Source organism: Vombatus ursinus, unplaced genomic scaffold, assembly GCF_900497805.2.
Source record: "Vombatus ursinus unplaced genomic scaffold, bare-nosed wombat genome assembly UNPS02014768.1, whole genome shotgun sequence".
Taxonomy (NCBI): Eukaryota; Metazoa; Chordata; class Mammalia; order Diprotodontia; family Vombatidae; genus Vombatus; species Vombatus ursinus.
The window spans coordinates 25056405-25075182 of record NW_020954546.1 but is presented as its reverse complement, the minus strand read 5'-3'; the positions used below and the strand labels follow the sequence as shown (position 1 = coordinate 25075182).

The window sequence follows — 18778 nt, the reverse complement described above, 5'->3', positions numbered from 1 at the left end:
TATCAGATTCAACATCCTCATTTCACAGATGGGGAAAATGAGGCCCAGAGTAGCCAAGAGACTTGTTCCTAGTAGGAAGGTGGGGAGACTGATCACAGAGGTAGCAAGTGGCAGAACAAGGTTTATAGGTTCTTCTGATTTTCCTTTGCATTACTTGAGCTTCCACAGCAAGCAATGATAGTCTGTGTTGGTATCTGTTCCTTTGCCCATTTCCCATTCTTTGGTATCAATAGTTTATTTGAATAAATTGAATTGAAGCTGTTTTAGTTACATCCTGTATCTTCTCATTTTGTTCTTCTAATTTTGTGCTGCACTGGCACCCTTTTTTTAGGCAATACACCAGAAAAAGAGGGTCCCCTAGCACTTTTAGGTGAACCTCATGCGGAGTGTTTTGGGGTTGTAGTTTGTACCATTGGAAACAATATTCTTGATGATGAGATTACAGATAAACTGAAGCTAATAAATGCAAGCCAAAAATAAAGCTGATCATAGGCCGCACTCAAGTTTTAGGCAGATTTAAAGTAGCCGATATCCAGGGAATCAATCAAGCACTTATTAAGCACCTATGTATGCCAGGCAATGTGTTTGGTTCTAGTGCTACAAAGACAAAAATGAAATGGTTTCTGCCCTCAAGGAATTTACTTTCTATTCAGACTAATATATTTGTGGGATACAGAACCCTTCCTATATTCCTCAAACTTCAAAACAGATGATTGCCTTTTCTATGCTAGTCCTGATATAGAAGCTATAAAATGATCAGGCTTGTAGCAGAAAGGTAGGTCTAGGATTCCCAAGGTCAGAAATGGGATTTGCCAACATATCCTAATCTCTGTGCTGAACCTAGAAATGTGGCTTAGAGATTTTTTGCTCTTCAGTCTGGTTTATCAACCTTCTAGGACTAGTAATTGACTACTGAATATGAATGTGAATGTGTACTCAGTGCAAATAGGGACAAGTCATAGAAAGATTATTTTTAAAAACCACTTTCTCTGTGATAACTAATTGGAAGAAGAAGACGTCAGTATAAATGACTACCCTTGACGCCTCAGTTTTTAAGGATATACATGTAGTTCCCCTAGCCAGCTGAGAATGAGACGCTGCCAACAAATATGAGAGCAGCTTCTGTCGAGCTCATATGGAGTGCTGAACCACATTCACTGGGGGTATTTCTATTAGAAATGTGGCATCTCTGACTCTGGAGATAGGAAGAAATGGAGCAAAGGCCCCTCTAATTGTCCACACACTCCTTTAGTTGATGAACTTGCTACGTTGCAGAAAACTTTGGTCTAGCTGATTAATTAATTCTTGGAAGATGTAAGTGCAAAGACTTGGCAAGCCAAAGAGAACATCTCATCCATGTGTGGATCTCCCAGTAACTGAGAAACATTGTGACTTCCTAGACAGATGTCTGTCTGCTCATACTGTAAGCCAGCTGATACTCAACGCTGAGCCAAGGCCTCGTGCTTGCCTTATATCAGGAAATCCCATCAATGCTTAGTCTAGCAATATTCTTAGCTGTCAATCATCTTGTCAATCTGTTCTAAATATCAGTCTTTCCTGAATCCAGTAAAGCTGAAATTATGCTAAGAAGAGTGAGTGGGGAAGCAGAAGAAATTCTTTAAAATTAATTTTTGGGATTTTTTTTTGTTATTAACATGAAAATCATTTCTGCATATACCCCAAATCCACCTTCCCAGTGAACTTTCCCTTGTGATGTATATATAGCACTATGGGCAGCCCTCTGTCACATATGGGGGCCTTAGAATATCTACCCCATATTCAAAGTACTATATAGCTTCTTATCCACTCAAAATGATAGTTTATGAGCCCCCACTGGTGTTTTTTTTTTCAATTTTTCATTAGTCAGCCAGAGGAAAGATGCTATTCAAAGCAAAGGCATTTTTTAAAATTGTAGGGAAAGATGATTTGTAAGAGAAAATCTCCCCCCCTCCAAAAAAAAAACCACTAGGGCATGTTCTCCTATAAATAAGCCCCACATCACTGAAGACAGTAAGCCTATACAAAGACCCTGCATCAGAGGTCCCTCTGATGCTGCAGAACCACTAATGATTCCTGCTGTTCACCCTCTTCCATTTTGGTTACAGCGCCTCCATGGGGCTTGGCTGGTGTTGCCCCAGTCTTGGCTGTTCTCTCACTCCATTGGTATTTCTGCTGGGCAGTACTCCTTGCTGTCTTCTGGAATCATGTTTTTTGGGACGGTCAGGCAACAGCTTTAGTCTGCTAGTGCTCAGGGACTATAACCTCTCTCTGGTAAAGGTCAACTGATCACCCTTTAGTAATAGTCACCACACCCAACTAACAAAAACTAGATGGGTTGGCCCTAAGCTAAGGTTAGGTCTTTCCCTTTTGACCCTAATTTCTCTGCAGAAGATCAAAGCCTTCTATTGCAGATAACTACCCAGTGCATTATTAGATTGTCTTACATACTTCCAAGATCCTCTCTGGTTTAGCTGCAAATGTATTTGAGCCAGGACAAAAGTAACCTAAGGAAGCAGTGTCGGTGTTCTCTACCTTTCCAGCCCCACTCCTGTCTTTAACACACATAGGTGTCAGCGACAAGGACATAGTGTTTTTGTGCTGTATTTTGCTCAGGGGAACGTCTCAGTCTCACTACAGAAGAGCTAAATGACAAACCAAGCATGGCTAACAGCATCTAGGACATATTGCACCTATTTATCCCTCACCTCTCCAAGGAAAAGAAGAAGATGGAATAATTTTTTTAATATCATTTGACACACATAGTATATGGAGAGATCAAAATTGGATCATTTTTTGTTATTTTACCCTCATACTGAAATCTAAGCATCATGACAGCTCATGTTCATTCATTGTGGTACAGTAATCATAGAATCATAGATTTGGAGTGGGAAAGAAGCATAGAAATCATTGATTCCAACCTCTTCATTTGTAAATAAAGATTTGAGATGCAAAGAGGGCAAAGAACTTGAACAAGGTCACCCAGGCAGTCAAGGTCAGAGAGCCAGAATTCAAACAGTAGTCCTACTGACCCAAATCCAGATTTTTTTTTCCCTCTACATCATCCCCAAAACCTCACTTAGAGTTTCAGCATAGAAAATTAATCTGTCACATGACATAAAAACTCAGCCTCTAGGAGGAAGGTCTAGAATGCCCAAGATTAGAAATAGGATTTTCTGTGACCTCACAGTTGCTGGGGAGTGTGTGCGGAACCTGGAAATGTCTCTGAGATATTTTTTTGCTTTAACTCCTGGTTTATTGGAGTCTGCTTGTGCAATATTATACTGAGTTTGGGATCTGGTTATCTCTCTGCATGTTTGCTAGCTATTTCTCAGAACACAGAGAAGAGTTAAGTTTATAGGCAGGAAGGAAGGAACCAGAAGATAAAACTGAAGATGAAAAGAGAGAGGGGATTCATTGAAGAGAGAAGGTTGCTAAATGGGATTTAAATGGTATGGAACCTTGGGCTCAAGCATAGGCATATGCTTAAGACTTGCCTCATTGGTCAAAAGAATAATGACTCCATACTCTGCCTTCTTAGGGGCAGAGTTGGTGAGAGCTTGGGAGAGGAGAGTTTTACTCCGGCATATAGAGGGAAAGAGAAAAAACTTTGGGAAGAAGCCAACATGTAGAGGAACCTTGAACACGTCCTTATTTCCAGCTGCTACAGCATAAACTTGGAGGAATTTTTCCTTTGGTGAGATTGGGAGCTGAGACACCTCTCTTCCAGTGGGAGAGCTCGTTCACTCTGTAGTGTCTGGAATATTCTCATCTGTACAACATCTCTCGGTTTTGTTTACTCTTGACTTGGATAAATGCTTTTGTTTGCTATTCAGTACTGTCTTTGTGTAACTGGCCTGGAAGGAGTCAAGCCTTTCGATAAAGCTGGGGGCATTTCTTCCCAATTAAGGAAGAGCATCTTCAGCCCAAAATTCATTTCCTCTAGACTAGCAGTATTTAGGGGGAAAGATATAATTCTAGTCTGTTATCTCCTCTCTTGAGAGCAAAATAGGCCAGATTTGTAGCTTAATTTCCTGCAACCTTCCTGGCTGGAATCAAAATCTCCTTTGGAGAGAAATTGGCAAGAGTCCAGAGATATCCATGCATGCCTCCCCATGAGCCACATTTAGACAAACTTAGGTGAACTTACGCATAACCTCCATGGGCAAAATTCATACAACTTACAGATACAATATTGAAGAGATTCCAAGCACACTGTTTACACTCAATCAATGTCCCTTAAATAAGCAATTGAAAATAAAATATTGATTGAGGACTTATTATATCCTTAAAACTGTAGTCATCTAACCAAAACATCAATTTCCTATCCATTATGGATAATTGAAAGTCTACTATATATTTAGCAATCTGTTTATTCCTGGACTAACCAGACCACAGTCTGGGGAAGCATTGGGAAGTTTCCAAACGACTTTTTGGCAGCAATTTTGTGAACCCCCTGAATGCTAATGCTTATTATTATTATTATTATCTCATTCTTTTGGTTGTTTTCAATGTGATTTAGATAGAAACAGCCCATGAAAAATTACTATACTACTATTATTCTTTGATGTTCTGCAGATTTTTTGCATATTTGGATAAAATGACTTTTTTGTAGTTGAATGAAAGTATTGGGATGTAAGATCATCTTCTGCAGGGTTATCATTATTATCATTATTATGACAACACATTACAAGCTTTTATACTTCTTAAAAACTTGAAAGATAGGGGCAGCTAGGTGATACAGTGGATAAAGCACTGGTCCTGAAGTCAGGAGGACCCGAGTTCAGTTCAGACACTTTCTAGCTGTGTGACCCTGTGCAAGTCACTTAACCCTAATTGCCTCAAAAAAAAAAACTTGAAAGATCTTTGGTCCTCATTCTACCCCATTTTCTAGTGGCACAATCAAGGAGGCCTCCCTCCTGCTCTTGCAATTTTCTGCTATGGGGACCAAATTCTGACAATATAAGATAATGCTTTCATTTTGGCTTCTGTTCTCAGAGAGCTGTAATCATCTAATAATAGTCATTATCTACTTAATTTTTTAAAATGTTCCATATGTAGACAAATTTTATGCAATTTATATTGAAAAATATGAGTAATCATGGAAGAGTAAACATTTAAAAGATGGAATCGATTTGCTCAAGAAATTATTAGGAGATGGAAATAGAACCTTTTCTCCTGATTTTCAGTTTGGTCCTATTTGTATTGTTCATTGCCAGATTGGTGAAGTTTTTAAAAACTCAAATGATCCATATTGGCTATGTGGATGGCGCCAAATTCTGGAGATAATTGAGCCATCCTCCATTCTGCTTTGTTGTGCAAAATGATACATCCAAAAGAACACAAGGACGTCGTTTTCTGGGTATTAAAGTGCTTTCTGCTTAGTAGCCATTGTGAGAGTTGGCTGAATAAACTAGACCAGGCACCTCATTTTCACACTTCACCAGGGTTGGGTAATTAAGTGACTAATTAAGACTGGGGTAAATAGTCATGATTTAGTGATAACTCTATAATAAATGATCCTCAACCCTTTATAGTTGGCCAAATAGCTCTAATGATTTACCCATTAAGATGCCATCATTCAGTTCTTACTCAGCTTGTACGGTAGTTCCTATAGTCAGGGATAAAATTCAGTCCCTATCATATAGAAATGGCAATACTTTTTAAAAATGTGAACAAAAACATTTATCTAAAACTAAGGGCTAGCTAGCATTATTTGTAATGGGGAAAAACTGGAAACTTTACTGTTAAATCAGGAGTAAAACTAAGATGCCTGCTGTCATCATCATTATTTGACATAGTATCCACTATTATGAATGATGAGGCAAGATAGCTATCGAAATGCTGGAAATTTTGCTCAATTTCTTATCTATTTTTGTTATCTTCCAAATTCTTTGGCCTCCTAGCTGTGGCAATATTTTCAATATATGCATAGACCATGGTATTTAACCTCTACAAGTTCAGCATCCATTATGCTGTTAAATAGAAATGGCCCTCAAGAAAGTGTCATTGGGAAAGGTGAACACACTTTGCAAAATACATGTGCATGTTCATATTTATATTGTTTATGTATGTTCTTCATTCTCAAAGAGGACCATGACATCAGGAAGATGATGCCATGATTTGCAAGTGAATTGGATTTAAGTGAGGGAGGGCTATCCAAGGTCACCAGCCTTACTTTCACCTCCAGAGCCATCTGGGTCCAGTGGCAAGATATAGATCAGAACGACTGGAGATGGCCCCCACATGCAGAGGAAATTAATTCTGGAGGCCACAAAATTTGATAATATCCAGAGATCAATTTTTAGAATATCTCAAAGAAGGGGAAATTCATACCAAATGGATATAATGGATAGTATTATTATGAGAGAATAATAGTAAGAAGTGATTAGCACACCTATTTCTCATCTCTAAGAGAATGGTCTGTGCATAAATGGAGAATAATCTTAATGGAAAATATGTGAAACTGACATAGTCACATTCATGCTTAGTCTTTCTCCAAGCTCTGTCTGTGAATGAAGAAAGGGAAAGTTAAGGGAAAGGAGGGGAAGAATTTTTAAGCACCTGCTAAGTGCCAGGCACTGCACTAAGTCCTTTAAAGATATTATCTCATTTAATCCTCACAACAAACCTGGGAGGTAGGTGTCACTATCACCACTTTACAAATGAGGAAATGGAGGCAAACAGAAGTTAAGCAACTTGCCCAGGGTCACACAGCTAGTAAGTGTACGAGGCTGGATTTGAAGTCAGGTCTACATGATTCCAGGCCTAGTGCTCTATCCACTGTGGTCTCTAGCTGTCAAGTTGCTAAATGTAAGGACCCCTTTTGATCCTGTTGAATTTAAAGACATGGTTCTTTTGAAAATTTAATTTTTGCTTGTCAAAAGCATCTGATTTTCTTTGGATAGATTCTCTTGCTTTGCCAGCGTATGCTGAATATACACTTTGAGGACATCATTTAAGTTCATTAAGTTTTATGCTACCTGTGACTAAAGCTTTTGTCCAAAGGTAACACCAGTGGTCTTTCCTCTCCATCCCTAACAGTACATGGGAATCCCAGTGATAAACAGAAAAATGGCCTTTTCTGGGTTTGGACTTTTTATTTTGTGTTTCTGTATTTCTGTCACTTACATTGTCTTAACTGTCTGTGTGTCTTCATGGCTTCAGTGGTGCCAGTGACTCTTTTTCTGAAACCCGTTATGTATTTGTCCTCTACAAAGGGACATTATTTTACTTTTGAAAATCATAGACAAAAAGTTTAAGACAATCAGTTTGAATTTAATTGTTGAAGATCACAAATGATTCTCTATAACCAGTCTCAAGTTATTTCAGTTTCTAAAAAGTTGCAGGGTTTCTCTGGGAAACCAGCTTATTATATTACACTTGCCAAAATGAATTATGTTGAGAAATATTACAAACATTTAGATATTTTTAACTTCCACACAAAGATCATTTAACTTGAAAATTACTTTCAAATGCAGCACACAGTGTGACTACCCAATTCATCTGCATCATGAGCCTAAGCCGGTTGATAGTTACGATGGCATATCTTATTCACAGTGAGATTAAATATGTACAGCTCAAATTTTATTGGGTTTAAACAATAATAATATTATGGCAATAATAGCTAACAGCTAGAATTTATATAGCACCTACTATGTGCCAGGCACCACACTAAGTACTTTATAATTATTTTCTCATTTGATCCTCATAACAACCCTGGAGCATGGGAATGATAATAGTATGATCCCCATTTTACAGATGAAGAAATTGAGGCAAACAGAGATGAAGTGACGTTCCCAAAGTCCCACAGCTAGTAATTGTCTAAGAGTGGATTTGAAGTCAGTTCTTCCTGACTCCAGGTCCCAGCGTTTTATCCACTGAGTTACCTAACTGCCTCTAAATTAAATTATAGTAAATAAACATTGAGGTATCTTTACAGTCAGTTGGATAGAATTCTCTATACTTGTCTTGCTTTTGTTCACATTTATTTGAATTTTGTTTTCACTGAAAAAAAAAAGTAGATAAATTTATGTAGGAGTCATGCTCAAAACAATCCAGTAATTTCAGCATTGGGTGTGGAGTCAGGAAGACCTGAGTTCAAATCTAGCCTCATACACTTACTAGCTGTGTGGCACTAGGCAGGTCACTTAGCCTCTGTTTGCCTCAGTTTCATCAACTGTAAAATGGGGATAATAATAGCACCTCTCTCCCAAGGTTGTTGTGAAAATGGAATGAAATAATATTTGTAAAAGCACACAGTAGGTGCTTCATACATGCTGTTTCCTTCCTTCCTCTCCTTCTTTCTTTCAGGCTTCTCCTGAGATGGTCTCCTGCCTCCAGGGGAATATGTCTCACAATTTGGAAAACTGTCCTACATTACATATAGCACTTTCTCCATTTGTTAAGTAGGGACTCTTGGTAGGAACCAACTGTATTTCCCCCAAAATTCATCCCTTCTCCAAATTTCTCCATCACAGTTGATGGCAGCGTCATCCTTCCAAGCCACTAAGTTCACAAACTTGTTATCATCCTTGACTCTTCCTTTTCCCTCCATCACCAAATCCAGTCAGTTGTCAAATCTTTTTATCCTGTCTCTGCTTCCATTCTCTTCTTCCTTCACAGTTTCTCTCCTGGTTTACCTCTTCCTTAGACTATTTCAATAGCCTCATCATAGGTCTCCCTCCCTCTCTTTTCTCCTCCCTCTCCAAAGCATCCTTCAAACAGCTACCAAATTGATATTCCTTAAACATAGACCTGTTTGTGTCATGACTCCTCCTCCAAAATCTTCAAGAATCTCCTCTTTCTGCTAGGATGAAATAGGACATACTCAACCAAGCACTTCAAGTCCTTCACCTTCAGGTCCCATGTCTTATTCACCCTATGCTCCAGTCAAAGTTGCATGCTAACTGTTCCCCATTTAGAACATTCCATCTCTGATTCCCCTCACCTAGTTATTTGCACTCGTTCCTCTTGAAATATGTTACCTTATAAATACTTTATATTGACTTGTATATATGTTGTGTCTCTCTCCTCCCTCCTCCCATGGTAGAATGTAAGCTTATTGAGGGTGGGGGATGCTTTGTTTTTGTATCCCTAGTATCTAATACCATTCAAGGGACATATTTGGTACTTAGTGTTTGTTAACTTGTCTTTGTATCCTCAGTACCAAGCACTGTGCCTGGTGCATAGTAGGTACTTAATAAATCCTTATTAGTTGATTGAATTGAATTGTTAACAGTTGATTGAATCACTCTCTTTCCTAGGATCCTAGATTGAGAGCTGGAAGGTATCTTAGAAACTGTCAATTCCAAACCTCTCTTTTTACAGAGAGGGAAACTGAGACCCAGAGAGGTTAAGTGACTTGTCAGAGTCAGACAGGTTGTAAGTGGCAGAGACTTTGACTACCAATCCATCACACTTTCCATTGCACTAAATCAAGACTCAGTTCAAGTGCTACCTTCTGTGTAAAGCCTTTCCTAATCTCTATAGTGACTAGTACTTTCCTCACCCCAATTTACCTCATATTTTATTTTTATATACATACATACACATATATACATACATATATGCACACATACATATAAACATACCCACACATATATACATACATATATAGTCTGTCTCTTCTGATAGGACAGAAGCTTCCTGAGGACAGGAACCATTTCACTTTTGTCTTTATAACTTTGACTCCTAGAACAGTGGTTGCTGCATGGCTTGATGATTGATTAAAGTGCGAATTTATCTATTTCAACAGTCTATTACTCAAAGGGCTTGACAGCTTTAGAGCAACCTAAGAAATACAGAGATGACTGAAATAAAGCCACTTAGTCTCCTTGAGGCAAGGAGCAAGCAATTAATTTATGCATTCAAAAATGGTTATTGAGAACCAACTGTGTATTTCTATTGCTGTGCTGTGTGAGGCAAAGAAACAGAAATAGCTTGTAGCTTAGGGATCATGATGTACTATATCTGTTAGAGAGAAGGTACTGGATTGGGAGGCAGGAAGAACAGAATTTGAATCTCATTTTAGACACTTACTAGCTGTGTGACCTTGGGCAAGTCACTTACTCTCTTTGTGCCTCAATGACCTCATTTATAAAATAAGGAGATTGGACTCAATGGTCTGTAAGGTAACTTCAACATTAAAACTAGGATTATGGGATCTTATGACCTCCCTTTTCCACATCCATGATACCCTCTATAGATCTGATACAGGGAAGCTGGTGGGGGCCACTGTTGGTACAGCCAATCTAGTCATAAAAAGAATTAGGACCACTGCTGCAAAAAATCAGAAGGTCCAGTTCTTACCCTTTTACAGGCTATAACCTTGTTGTAGGGATTAAAAAAACAAACACATGAATAGTTGTATAATAAAGGGTATGGTGTATAGTGGAAAGAGTATGGGATTTGGAGTCAGAGGACCTGGGTTTGAATTTCACCTCTACTAATGACTTTTACGTGATTTTGCCAAATCACTTAATGTCTTTGGGCCTCAGTTTCCTAATCTGTAAGATGAAAGAGTTGGGCATGATGATCTCCAAGCTTCTTTCCAATTCTAAACATTGAATTAAATCAGTGATATGCACAGGTGCTACAGGGGATCTGAAGAGGCAGGGGTTCCCAAGGACCGTAATGATTAGGGAAGGCTTCTCTGCTGGGGAGAAACAGGAGCTTGAAGTGTTCTCAGCCAGGTCAGATGAAGTGGCTTCCCAATCTTATATGCCTGTATCTTTTAGAGTATTCAAGATGAAGAAAGAAGTCAAAGAAAAGCGAGAGCAGAGAGAAAATATCAACAAAATCAAGACTCATGTGGGTAAGATGCGGAAGGAAGCTCTGGCCGTGCAGTTTAAAGAATGGCTTCTGGATATTAATGGAAAGATTCCACTTCCTGTGGTAAGGAGAGATGGAGTGGGGGAGGGGAAGGGGATGGAGGGGAGGAGTTAGAGGAGATGGGGGAAGGGTGTTTAGATACCAGACTACTAATGGAAAAAATGACTGGCCAGCCCTCAGCCTTAAAATCCTTCCTCTCAAATCCCACTGCTCCAGGAGCTCATTCAGCCCTCCATCTGTTTGGTCCATGTGAGTCCATTCTCTTGGTTTATCTACAAGGTATTTTTCAACCAATCCTAGAAATAAAGGCCCTTATTTAGAGCTTGTCCCAATGACTTCATTGCAGAGAGGAAGGTCTGTCTTTGAGATCACCTGGTACAGTGGTCAGAACACTAGCTGTAGAGTCAAAGGACTTGGGTTCAAATCTTACCTGGGATACTCCCTGTGTGACATTGGACAAGTCACTTAACTTCTCTGGGACTCATTTCTTCATTGACTAAATGAGGGCGTTAAATGAGATAGTTTCTTTGGTCCCTTCCAGCTCTGGGGCTGTGATTCTATGAACCACGGTGGGTTCTTTACAGAGGATATGGCTCGTTTCCATTTAATAGGAGCTAAAGGGATGCCAGAGCTTTGGGAGCACCCACTGCTTCTGGATAATGCTGGCCATGGCTTTTGTATTGCATAAATATGAAATAATGGGGAAACAGCAACAATGGGAAAAGAAAATCTTTGAAAAGCATTCCTTTAGGAAGCAAGTTAAGTGGCTCAAACTCACTTGGGAGTATCTGCACTGGAGATCCTAGTTAAATTGGGGAGGTACTGGAGCTCCTTGATCGTAGCCAGTTCTCCGCACTAAGACTGCTTACCCTTAGATAGGGATCCACCCAAAGGTGTGTTAGTTAAATGTTTACCAGTGGGCTCTCCAGAAAAAATATGATTGACACACTTTTAAATTTCATCATTATTATTAACATTTTCACCATCACTTTCTTAAGTCTAGACAATGTACAGAATGCTAAATCGGGCCCTAATTTGCCATTTTCTCAGATGTAAATGCTCACACTGCAAATTTAACACTTGACTGAGAGCTGGGTGGAGTCTGGTCTGCCCTGCAATCTGGAAACCTTACCTAGTAGATATTACAAATATCCACACATTCGTTTTCCCCTTTCAGGCTCTTTTCCTGTTGTCTGTTCCAAGATTTGCTGGGATTCCCAGGGGAAGGAGAGGACAGCCAATAATGGTGGCGCATTCTGAACTTCCTTGCTGGCCGCTCTCTTCCTCTGCACCTAGGACCTGATTCTAGATAGGAGCAGGCAGTTAGAGGTCCCTGAGTCAAGCCACTTCCCCTCCCCTTACAGAAAAGGCAATGAGGTCCAGAGAGATTGACTTGCTCAGAGTCACACAGGTGGTCAGTGATTGAAACTCAACCCTTTGACACTGAATCTAGCACCCCACCCTATGTACTACACCACCCCCCTCCTCATCAGTGTCAGCAGCACCCCACCTCTGCTGCTGCTGTTCTCAAGACTTTGAAAAAATAAATAACTCCTCCAAAAAGCTAGGGTCCTCTTCTTTTAGAGGGATCACACCCAGGACACAGGTTCAAAGGTGTTATGATCAAGGGCTCTCTTTAAAATGTAAGGTATAAATTGACTTTCTCCCTGGGTGTTTAGCTGCTCTCGTCTATCCGATTTGCAGATTCAGAATGCTGTTGGAGCGTTTCTGGACACCCCAGCAGGACGGAAAGCTGGTGAGCATGTCTACCTTAACAGCATTTGAGTGAGTGCTGAGCAAGACTCTATCTCATAGTGAGTGTTGGGGAAAATGTTAGCACATCAGTACTATTGTTGGGCATCAGGGAAGGGCAGGTAGGTTCTAAGAGCAGATGAATTCAAAAAGAAGAGAAACAGTGACCTAAATGCCTTCATGTGAAGCAATCTCAATGTAAGCTAAAAAAAGAAGCTTTTAAAGAGCCCCCCAAATCCCCAAAAACTTAAGCAAGAAAGAAGGGCCCAAGGCCTTGCAAATGAGCCAGGAAGTGGTAAGTGAGAGGTTTTTAACTGTTCTGGTTAAGCTTGAGATGTTCCAGGGGCATCTCAAACTCAGCATGACTAAAAAGCAGCTCAGCTCCTCCCCCAGTACCCATGCCCTTCATCCAAACCACTCAGTTTCTATTGAGGGCAGAAGGATTCTCTGGTTTTGTAACCTCAGAGTAATCCTAGGCTCTCCTTCTTCTCCTCCCCCACCTCGCCAATCTGGCTCATGTTAAGTCTCAGGGCTCCTGCTTCCTCTGAACATCTCTCAGACCCTTCCTCTTCTCACTCTTCACATGGCCCCCTGCTTAGTTCAGACCCTAAATGGCTTTTGCCTGGGCTGTTGCAATAGCCAATTATTTCAGTAACTGGTCTCAGCCTGCTTCAAATTTCTCCCCTTTCAGAGCCATCCTCTCCCCATTGCTGCCAAAATAATCTTCTGAAAGCAAAGGAAAAAACCATGTCATTCCATCGCTCAAAGACTGCTACTGTCTTCTTATTGCCTAAAATAAGAGAAAATAAACTTCTCCACTTGGCATTTAAGGTCCTCCCCAGGCTGACTCCAACCTACTTTTTCAGGCTTATTTAGCATTATTCTCATTCAGAGCCTCTATGTTCCAGCCAAACTGCATTGCCAGCTGCTCTCTGAGCAAAACATTTCATCTCTTACCTCGAGTTTTCCTTCCAAGTTACAAAGAAGGTGTAACCTTCACTGGCAGAGGGAGTTTCCTTACCTGGGAGTTCCCTGTAACAATGACATCACAGGTCCAGGGCCTATCTCTGTCCCTGTTCTTCTATGCCTGGAACACATTACCTCTTCTTCACCTCTCTAAATCTTTATTTTCCTTCAAGTCTCATCTCTGGTACCACCTCATCTTGGAAGCCTTCCCTGATTTCCCCTAGTTTTTAACACTCTTTCCTTTCCCAGTTTACCTGCTATATACTTGATTTCATAAATATCGAACCCTTCCTGTACAAGGTAAGCTTCATAGGGCAGGAATATTTTCTGTTTTGTCTTTAGATTCCCAGCATCTCACCCCTCAGTGTTTAATAAATTGGCTTGTTGAAGGGTCACTATGTAATAACAGCTAGCATTTATCTACCATGTCAAGATACAAAGTACTTTACATTTATTATCTTATTTGTTCCTCGCTGTGAATCTGGGAGGTAGGTGCTATCATTGTCTCCATTTTTATATAATTGTGATAGAATACTAACTATTGTGCTATAAGAAATGATGAGCAGAAGACAATTCCAAAAGACTCATGATGGAAAATACTGTCCACATCCAGAGAAAGGACTATGGAGTCTGAATGCAGAACGAAGCAGACTGTTTGCTCTCTCTCTCTTTTTCTCTTTCTCACGGTTTTTCCCTTTTGTTCTTATTCTTCTCTCACAACATGACCAATGTGGAAATATGTTTAATATGATTGCATATGTATAGCCTATATCAAATTGCATGCCATCTTGGGGAGGGTGGAGGGGAGGGAGGGGAAAAATTTAGAACTCAAAATTTTATAGAAGTGAATGTTGGAAACTAAAAATAAATAAATAACGTGGAAAAAAAATGATGAGTAGGATGATTTCAGAAAAACCTGGGAAGACTGACATGAACTGGTACAAAGTGAACTGAGCAGAACCAGGAGAACATTGTACACAGTAATAGCAATATTGTAACGATGATTAGATATGAATGACCTAGTCATTCTCAGTAATACAATGATCCAAGACAATTCCAAAGGACTCAGGATAAAAAAAAATGCTATCCACCTCCAGAGAGAGAACTGATGGACTCAGAGTGCAGATTGGTGCATATTTTTTTCTTTAATTAATTTTCTTATGCCCCCAACCCTATAATGGGGCTAATGTGGAAATGTTTTGCATGACTTCATATGTATAAAGGATATCACATTTCTCACCTCAATGGGTGGGGAAGGGGTGGAGAGAAAGAGAATTTAGAATGATAGTAAAAAGAAATATTATCTCCATTTTACAGAAGAAGAAACTGAGGCTGAAAGAGGGTAAGTGACTTGCCCAGGGAATGTCACCCAACTAGTAAGTGTCTGAAGCTAGATTTGAACTTTGGTCTTCTTGACTTCAAGTCCAATACTCTATCTATCTACTGTGCCACCTAACTGCTGCTAAGTTTGCTGACTGTGTCTAGTGACTACTTAAGGAGGTTAGTTAGGCTGGTGCTTCTATGCAGCAAATTATGCAGACAGATCCTGGTTGGCCATGAGAGGCAGTGTGGTATAGAGGTTACAGCACTGGCCTTGGAGCAAGGAAGGCCAGGGTTCAAGTCCCACTTCTGATAACTAGCTGTGGGACGGTGAGCAGATCACTTAAACTTTCAGGGTTCTGGGCAACTTTCTAAGACTATAAATTGCAGAGAAGGTGCCGACCTGTATTGGTAGAGGGAGTTTCTTCATTTAGGGATTCCCTATATCGATGCAATCACAGGTCCAGTCCCTGTCTCCTGCATGTGGACAGAACCAGAGTGGTCACAGGGATGCATGTGCTAGAGCCAGCTTGTCCCAGAACAGCAAACAAACAAACAAACAAAAAAACCCATTGTTTGGTTTTCAATGTGAGCATTTGCACGTCAGAAAGCAACTGTGATAAATTAGGGCTTGATTGTTTTATTGAATGTCTAGACTTAAGAAAATGATGGAGAAAATGTTAAGATTATAGATTAAACTTTAAAAGTCCTATATACAGGATTTTCCCCCCCTTTCCTGGAGAGCTGGTTGTTAAACATTTACCAGCACACCACTGAGAGTGGCTGAGAGGTAAACAGATGTAAGGTGTTTTGTAACTGGAAAGTGGTATAGGCATGCCAATTATTCATTATCTATTATTTAAATTGATTTAATATGCACATAATTGTTCTCATAGGCAACTAAATGAAACAAATATTTATAAGCAATATCCCTTCCTGCTACTCTGATGTTCTTGGCAGGGGATAGGGGACACACAGGTGTACAAGCAGCTACATCTCCAGGGTGCCTATAATTTAATTCAGCTGTGCCTTGGGCACAAATGGGAAATGGTGCTCCGTGACTGTTTTAGAACAATGAGTTCTGTCCCATGCTTCTCTTTCTGGCCCATGCTCTGAGCCAGCTCCTGGTGCTTTATTAAATGAAGGTCTGGCAGATATGGGATCACAGGATCAAAGAAATTAGAAGGAACTTTAAAATCATCCAGTCAAACCCTCTCATTTCAAAGATGAGGAAACTGAAGGTCCAAGAACTGAAATGACATGTAATAGGCATCTAGGTGGTACGTAACAGAGCTGGGGCTCAAACCCAGGCCCTTTGGCCCCCTGATCCAGAGCTCTTTCTACTTCATCATGCTACCGGACTAACACAGGCTTGGATGGTGATTGAATTTTCTCATAATACCCAAAGGAACACTCATACTATATTAAGGAAATTCTCCAGTGTTTGCCAGTTAATAAGTAGCAGAAGACAATGAAGCAGAAAAGTGTGAATTCCAGCTGTCCAGTTGTGCCTTATTGGAATTTGGGTGGGCTCAAAACACGAAAGAACAGTAGAGAGGAAAAGAAACTTACAGAAAGCTGGGCATAAGACCAAACTCAGTCAAGTCATCCCCAAAGCATCTAGATGAAGCTAGAAGCAGGACAACAGATCTGGCAGCATTTCTAGAACAAATTATTTTCATCAACGATGATAGTGGTGGAATCAAACATATTTGAACTCCAATCTCTGAGTCTCTAGTGTGTAATATGAAGGAAAGGAAATGAAACATCTGGCCTGGACCAAGGTGGGGAAAGAATCTTGTGCTAGAGGTAACTCAATTTTGAAAATATTGAAGATAAAGGTTTAAGATTTCTGATTTCGGGGGGGGGCGGAGCCAAGATAGCAGAGTGAAAGCAGTGACTTGCTTGAACTCTTCCCCAAACCTCCCCAAATACCTGTAAAAAAACTGGTTCCAAAGAAATTCTAAAGCAGCAGAACCCACAAAAAGACAGAGTAAAACAAATTTCCAGCCCAAGACAACCTGGATGGTTGATCAGAAAGGTGTATCTCGCCGGGCAGGGAGAGGAGCACAGTACAGTGTGGGCGTGCAGGCCTCACCAAACCTGGAGCAAGCCTCAGAGGACTGAATAACGGGTAGCTGTGGTGGTTTCCAGACTTCTCAACCCATGAATGCCAAAGACAACTTAGAAGGTCAATGGGAAAAGTCTATGACTGCGGTGACAGTTAGAAGCTAGGTTTCAGCCATAAATCCCAAGCACGGTCCATGGTTGCCTGCTGAGCTTCCAGCCCAGGCTGAGGGGTAATCGAGTGGCTGATCAGAAGGGGATTGCAGGAATCTCTCTGCCAGTGCTGAGGCAGGAATCTCTTGCTTTGCCTGTGCTTGGATCTGGGTCACAGTTCTGAGGGGTAGTCCTGGGGTGAGGAGGAGCCCTGGCATGGTGGAGCTTGTTGTGGTGGTGGAGAGGAAACACCTCGCCCCTTATCATAGTGCCTTGGAAAAACTGAAAATTTACAGGTCCCTAGAAGTATCTCTGAAAACAGCTGTACAAACCCCGAAGCTTGGGACAGTATATTCTCCACATTGGAAGCAGACTCTTAACAAAGAGTTTAAAACTCAAATAATTGACCTGGGATCATGAGTAAGCAGTGCAAAAAGAGTCAGACTATATTATCTTACTTTGGTGACAAAGAAGATCAAAACATACAACCAGAAGAAGACAGCAAAGCCAAAGCTCCTACATCCAAAGCCTCCAAGAAAAATATGGATCAGTCCCAGGCCTTGGAAGAGCTCAAAAGGGGTTTTGAGAAGCAAGTAAGAGAAGTAGAGGAAGAACTGGGAAGAGAAATGAGAGTGATGTAAGAAAATCATGAAAAACAAGTCATCAGTTTGCTAAAGGAGACCCCAAAAAATACTGAAGAAAATAACACCTTAAAAAATAGCCTAACTCAAATGGCAAAAGAGGTCCAAAAAGCCAATGAGGAGAATAATGCCCTCAAAAGCAAAATTGGCCAAATGGAAAAGGAAGTCCAAAAGATTACTGAAGAAAATACCTCCTTAAAAATTAGAATAGAGCAATTGGAAGCTAGTGACTTTATGAGAAATCAAGACACTGTAAAACAAATCCAAAAGAATGAAAAATTAGGCAACAATGTGAAGTATCTCATTGGAAAAACAACTGACCTGGAAAATAGATCCAGGAGCAAGAATTTAAAAATTATTGGACTATCTGAAAGCCATGATCAAAAAAAGAGCCTAGACATCATCTTCCAAGAAATTATCCAGGAAAACTGTCCTGATATTTTAGAACCAGAGGGCAAAATAGAAATGGAAAGAATCCACTGATCTCCTCCTGAAAGAGATCCCCAAAGGAAAACTCCTAGGAATATTGTAGCCAAATACCAGAGTTCCCAGGTCAAGGAGAAGGTATTACAAGCAGCCAGAAAGAAACAATTCAAGTATTGTGGAAACACAATCAGGATAACACAAGATTTAGCAGCTTCTACATTAAGGGGCCACAGGGCATGGAATATAATATTCTGGAGGGCAAAGAAGATAGGATTACAACCAAGAATCACCTACCAAGCAAAACTGAGTGTAATCCTTCAGGGGAAAAAATGGTCATTCAGTGAAATAGAGGACTTTCAAGCATTCTTGGTGAAAAGACCAGAGCTGAATAGAAAATTTGGCTTTCAAATACAAGGCTCAAGTGGAGCATGAAGAGGTAAACAAGAAAGAGAAATCATAAGAGACTTATTAAGGTTGAACTGTTTACATTCCTGCATGGAAAGATGATATTTGTAACTCATGAGACCTTTGTCAGTATTATGGTAGTTGGAGAGAAAAAATTATATGTATGTATGTATAGATAGATAGATAGATAGATAGATAGATAGATAGATAGATAGATA

The 18778-nt window shown here is 40.1% G+C and overlaps 1 protein-coding gene across 1 annotated transcript in view; it reads left to right on the top strand.

Moving 5' to 3' along the window:
• The window catches only part of EFCAB5 (EF-hand calcium binding domain 5), a 127968-nt gene that overhangs the window by 10581 nt on the left and 98609 nt on the right, over positions 1 to 18778 (top strand). The window contains exons 2-3 of the mRNA XM_027861707.1: positions 10737 to 10893; positions 12535 to 12586. Of these exons, the coding sequence (XP_027717508.1) occupies positions 10737 to 10893; positions 12535 to 12586 (209 nt within the window). The remainder of the gene's footprint in view (positions 1 to 10736; positions 10894 to 12534; positions 12587 to 18778) is intronic.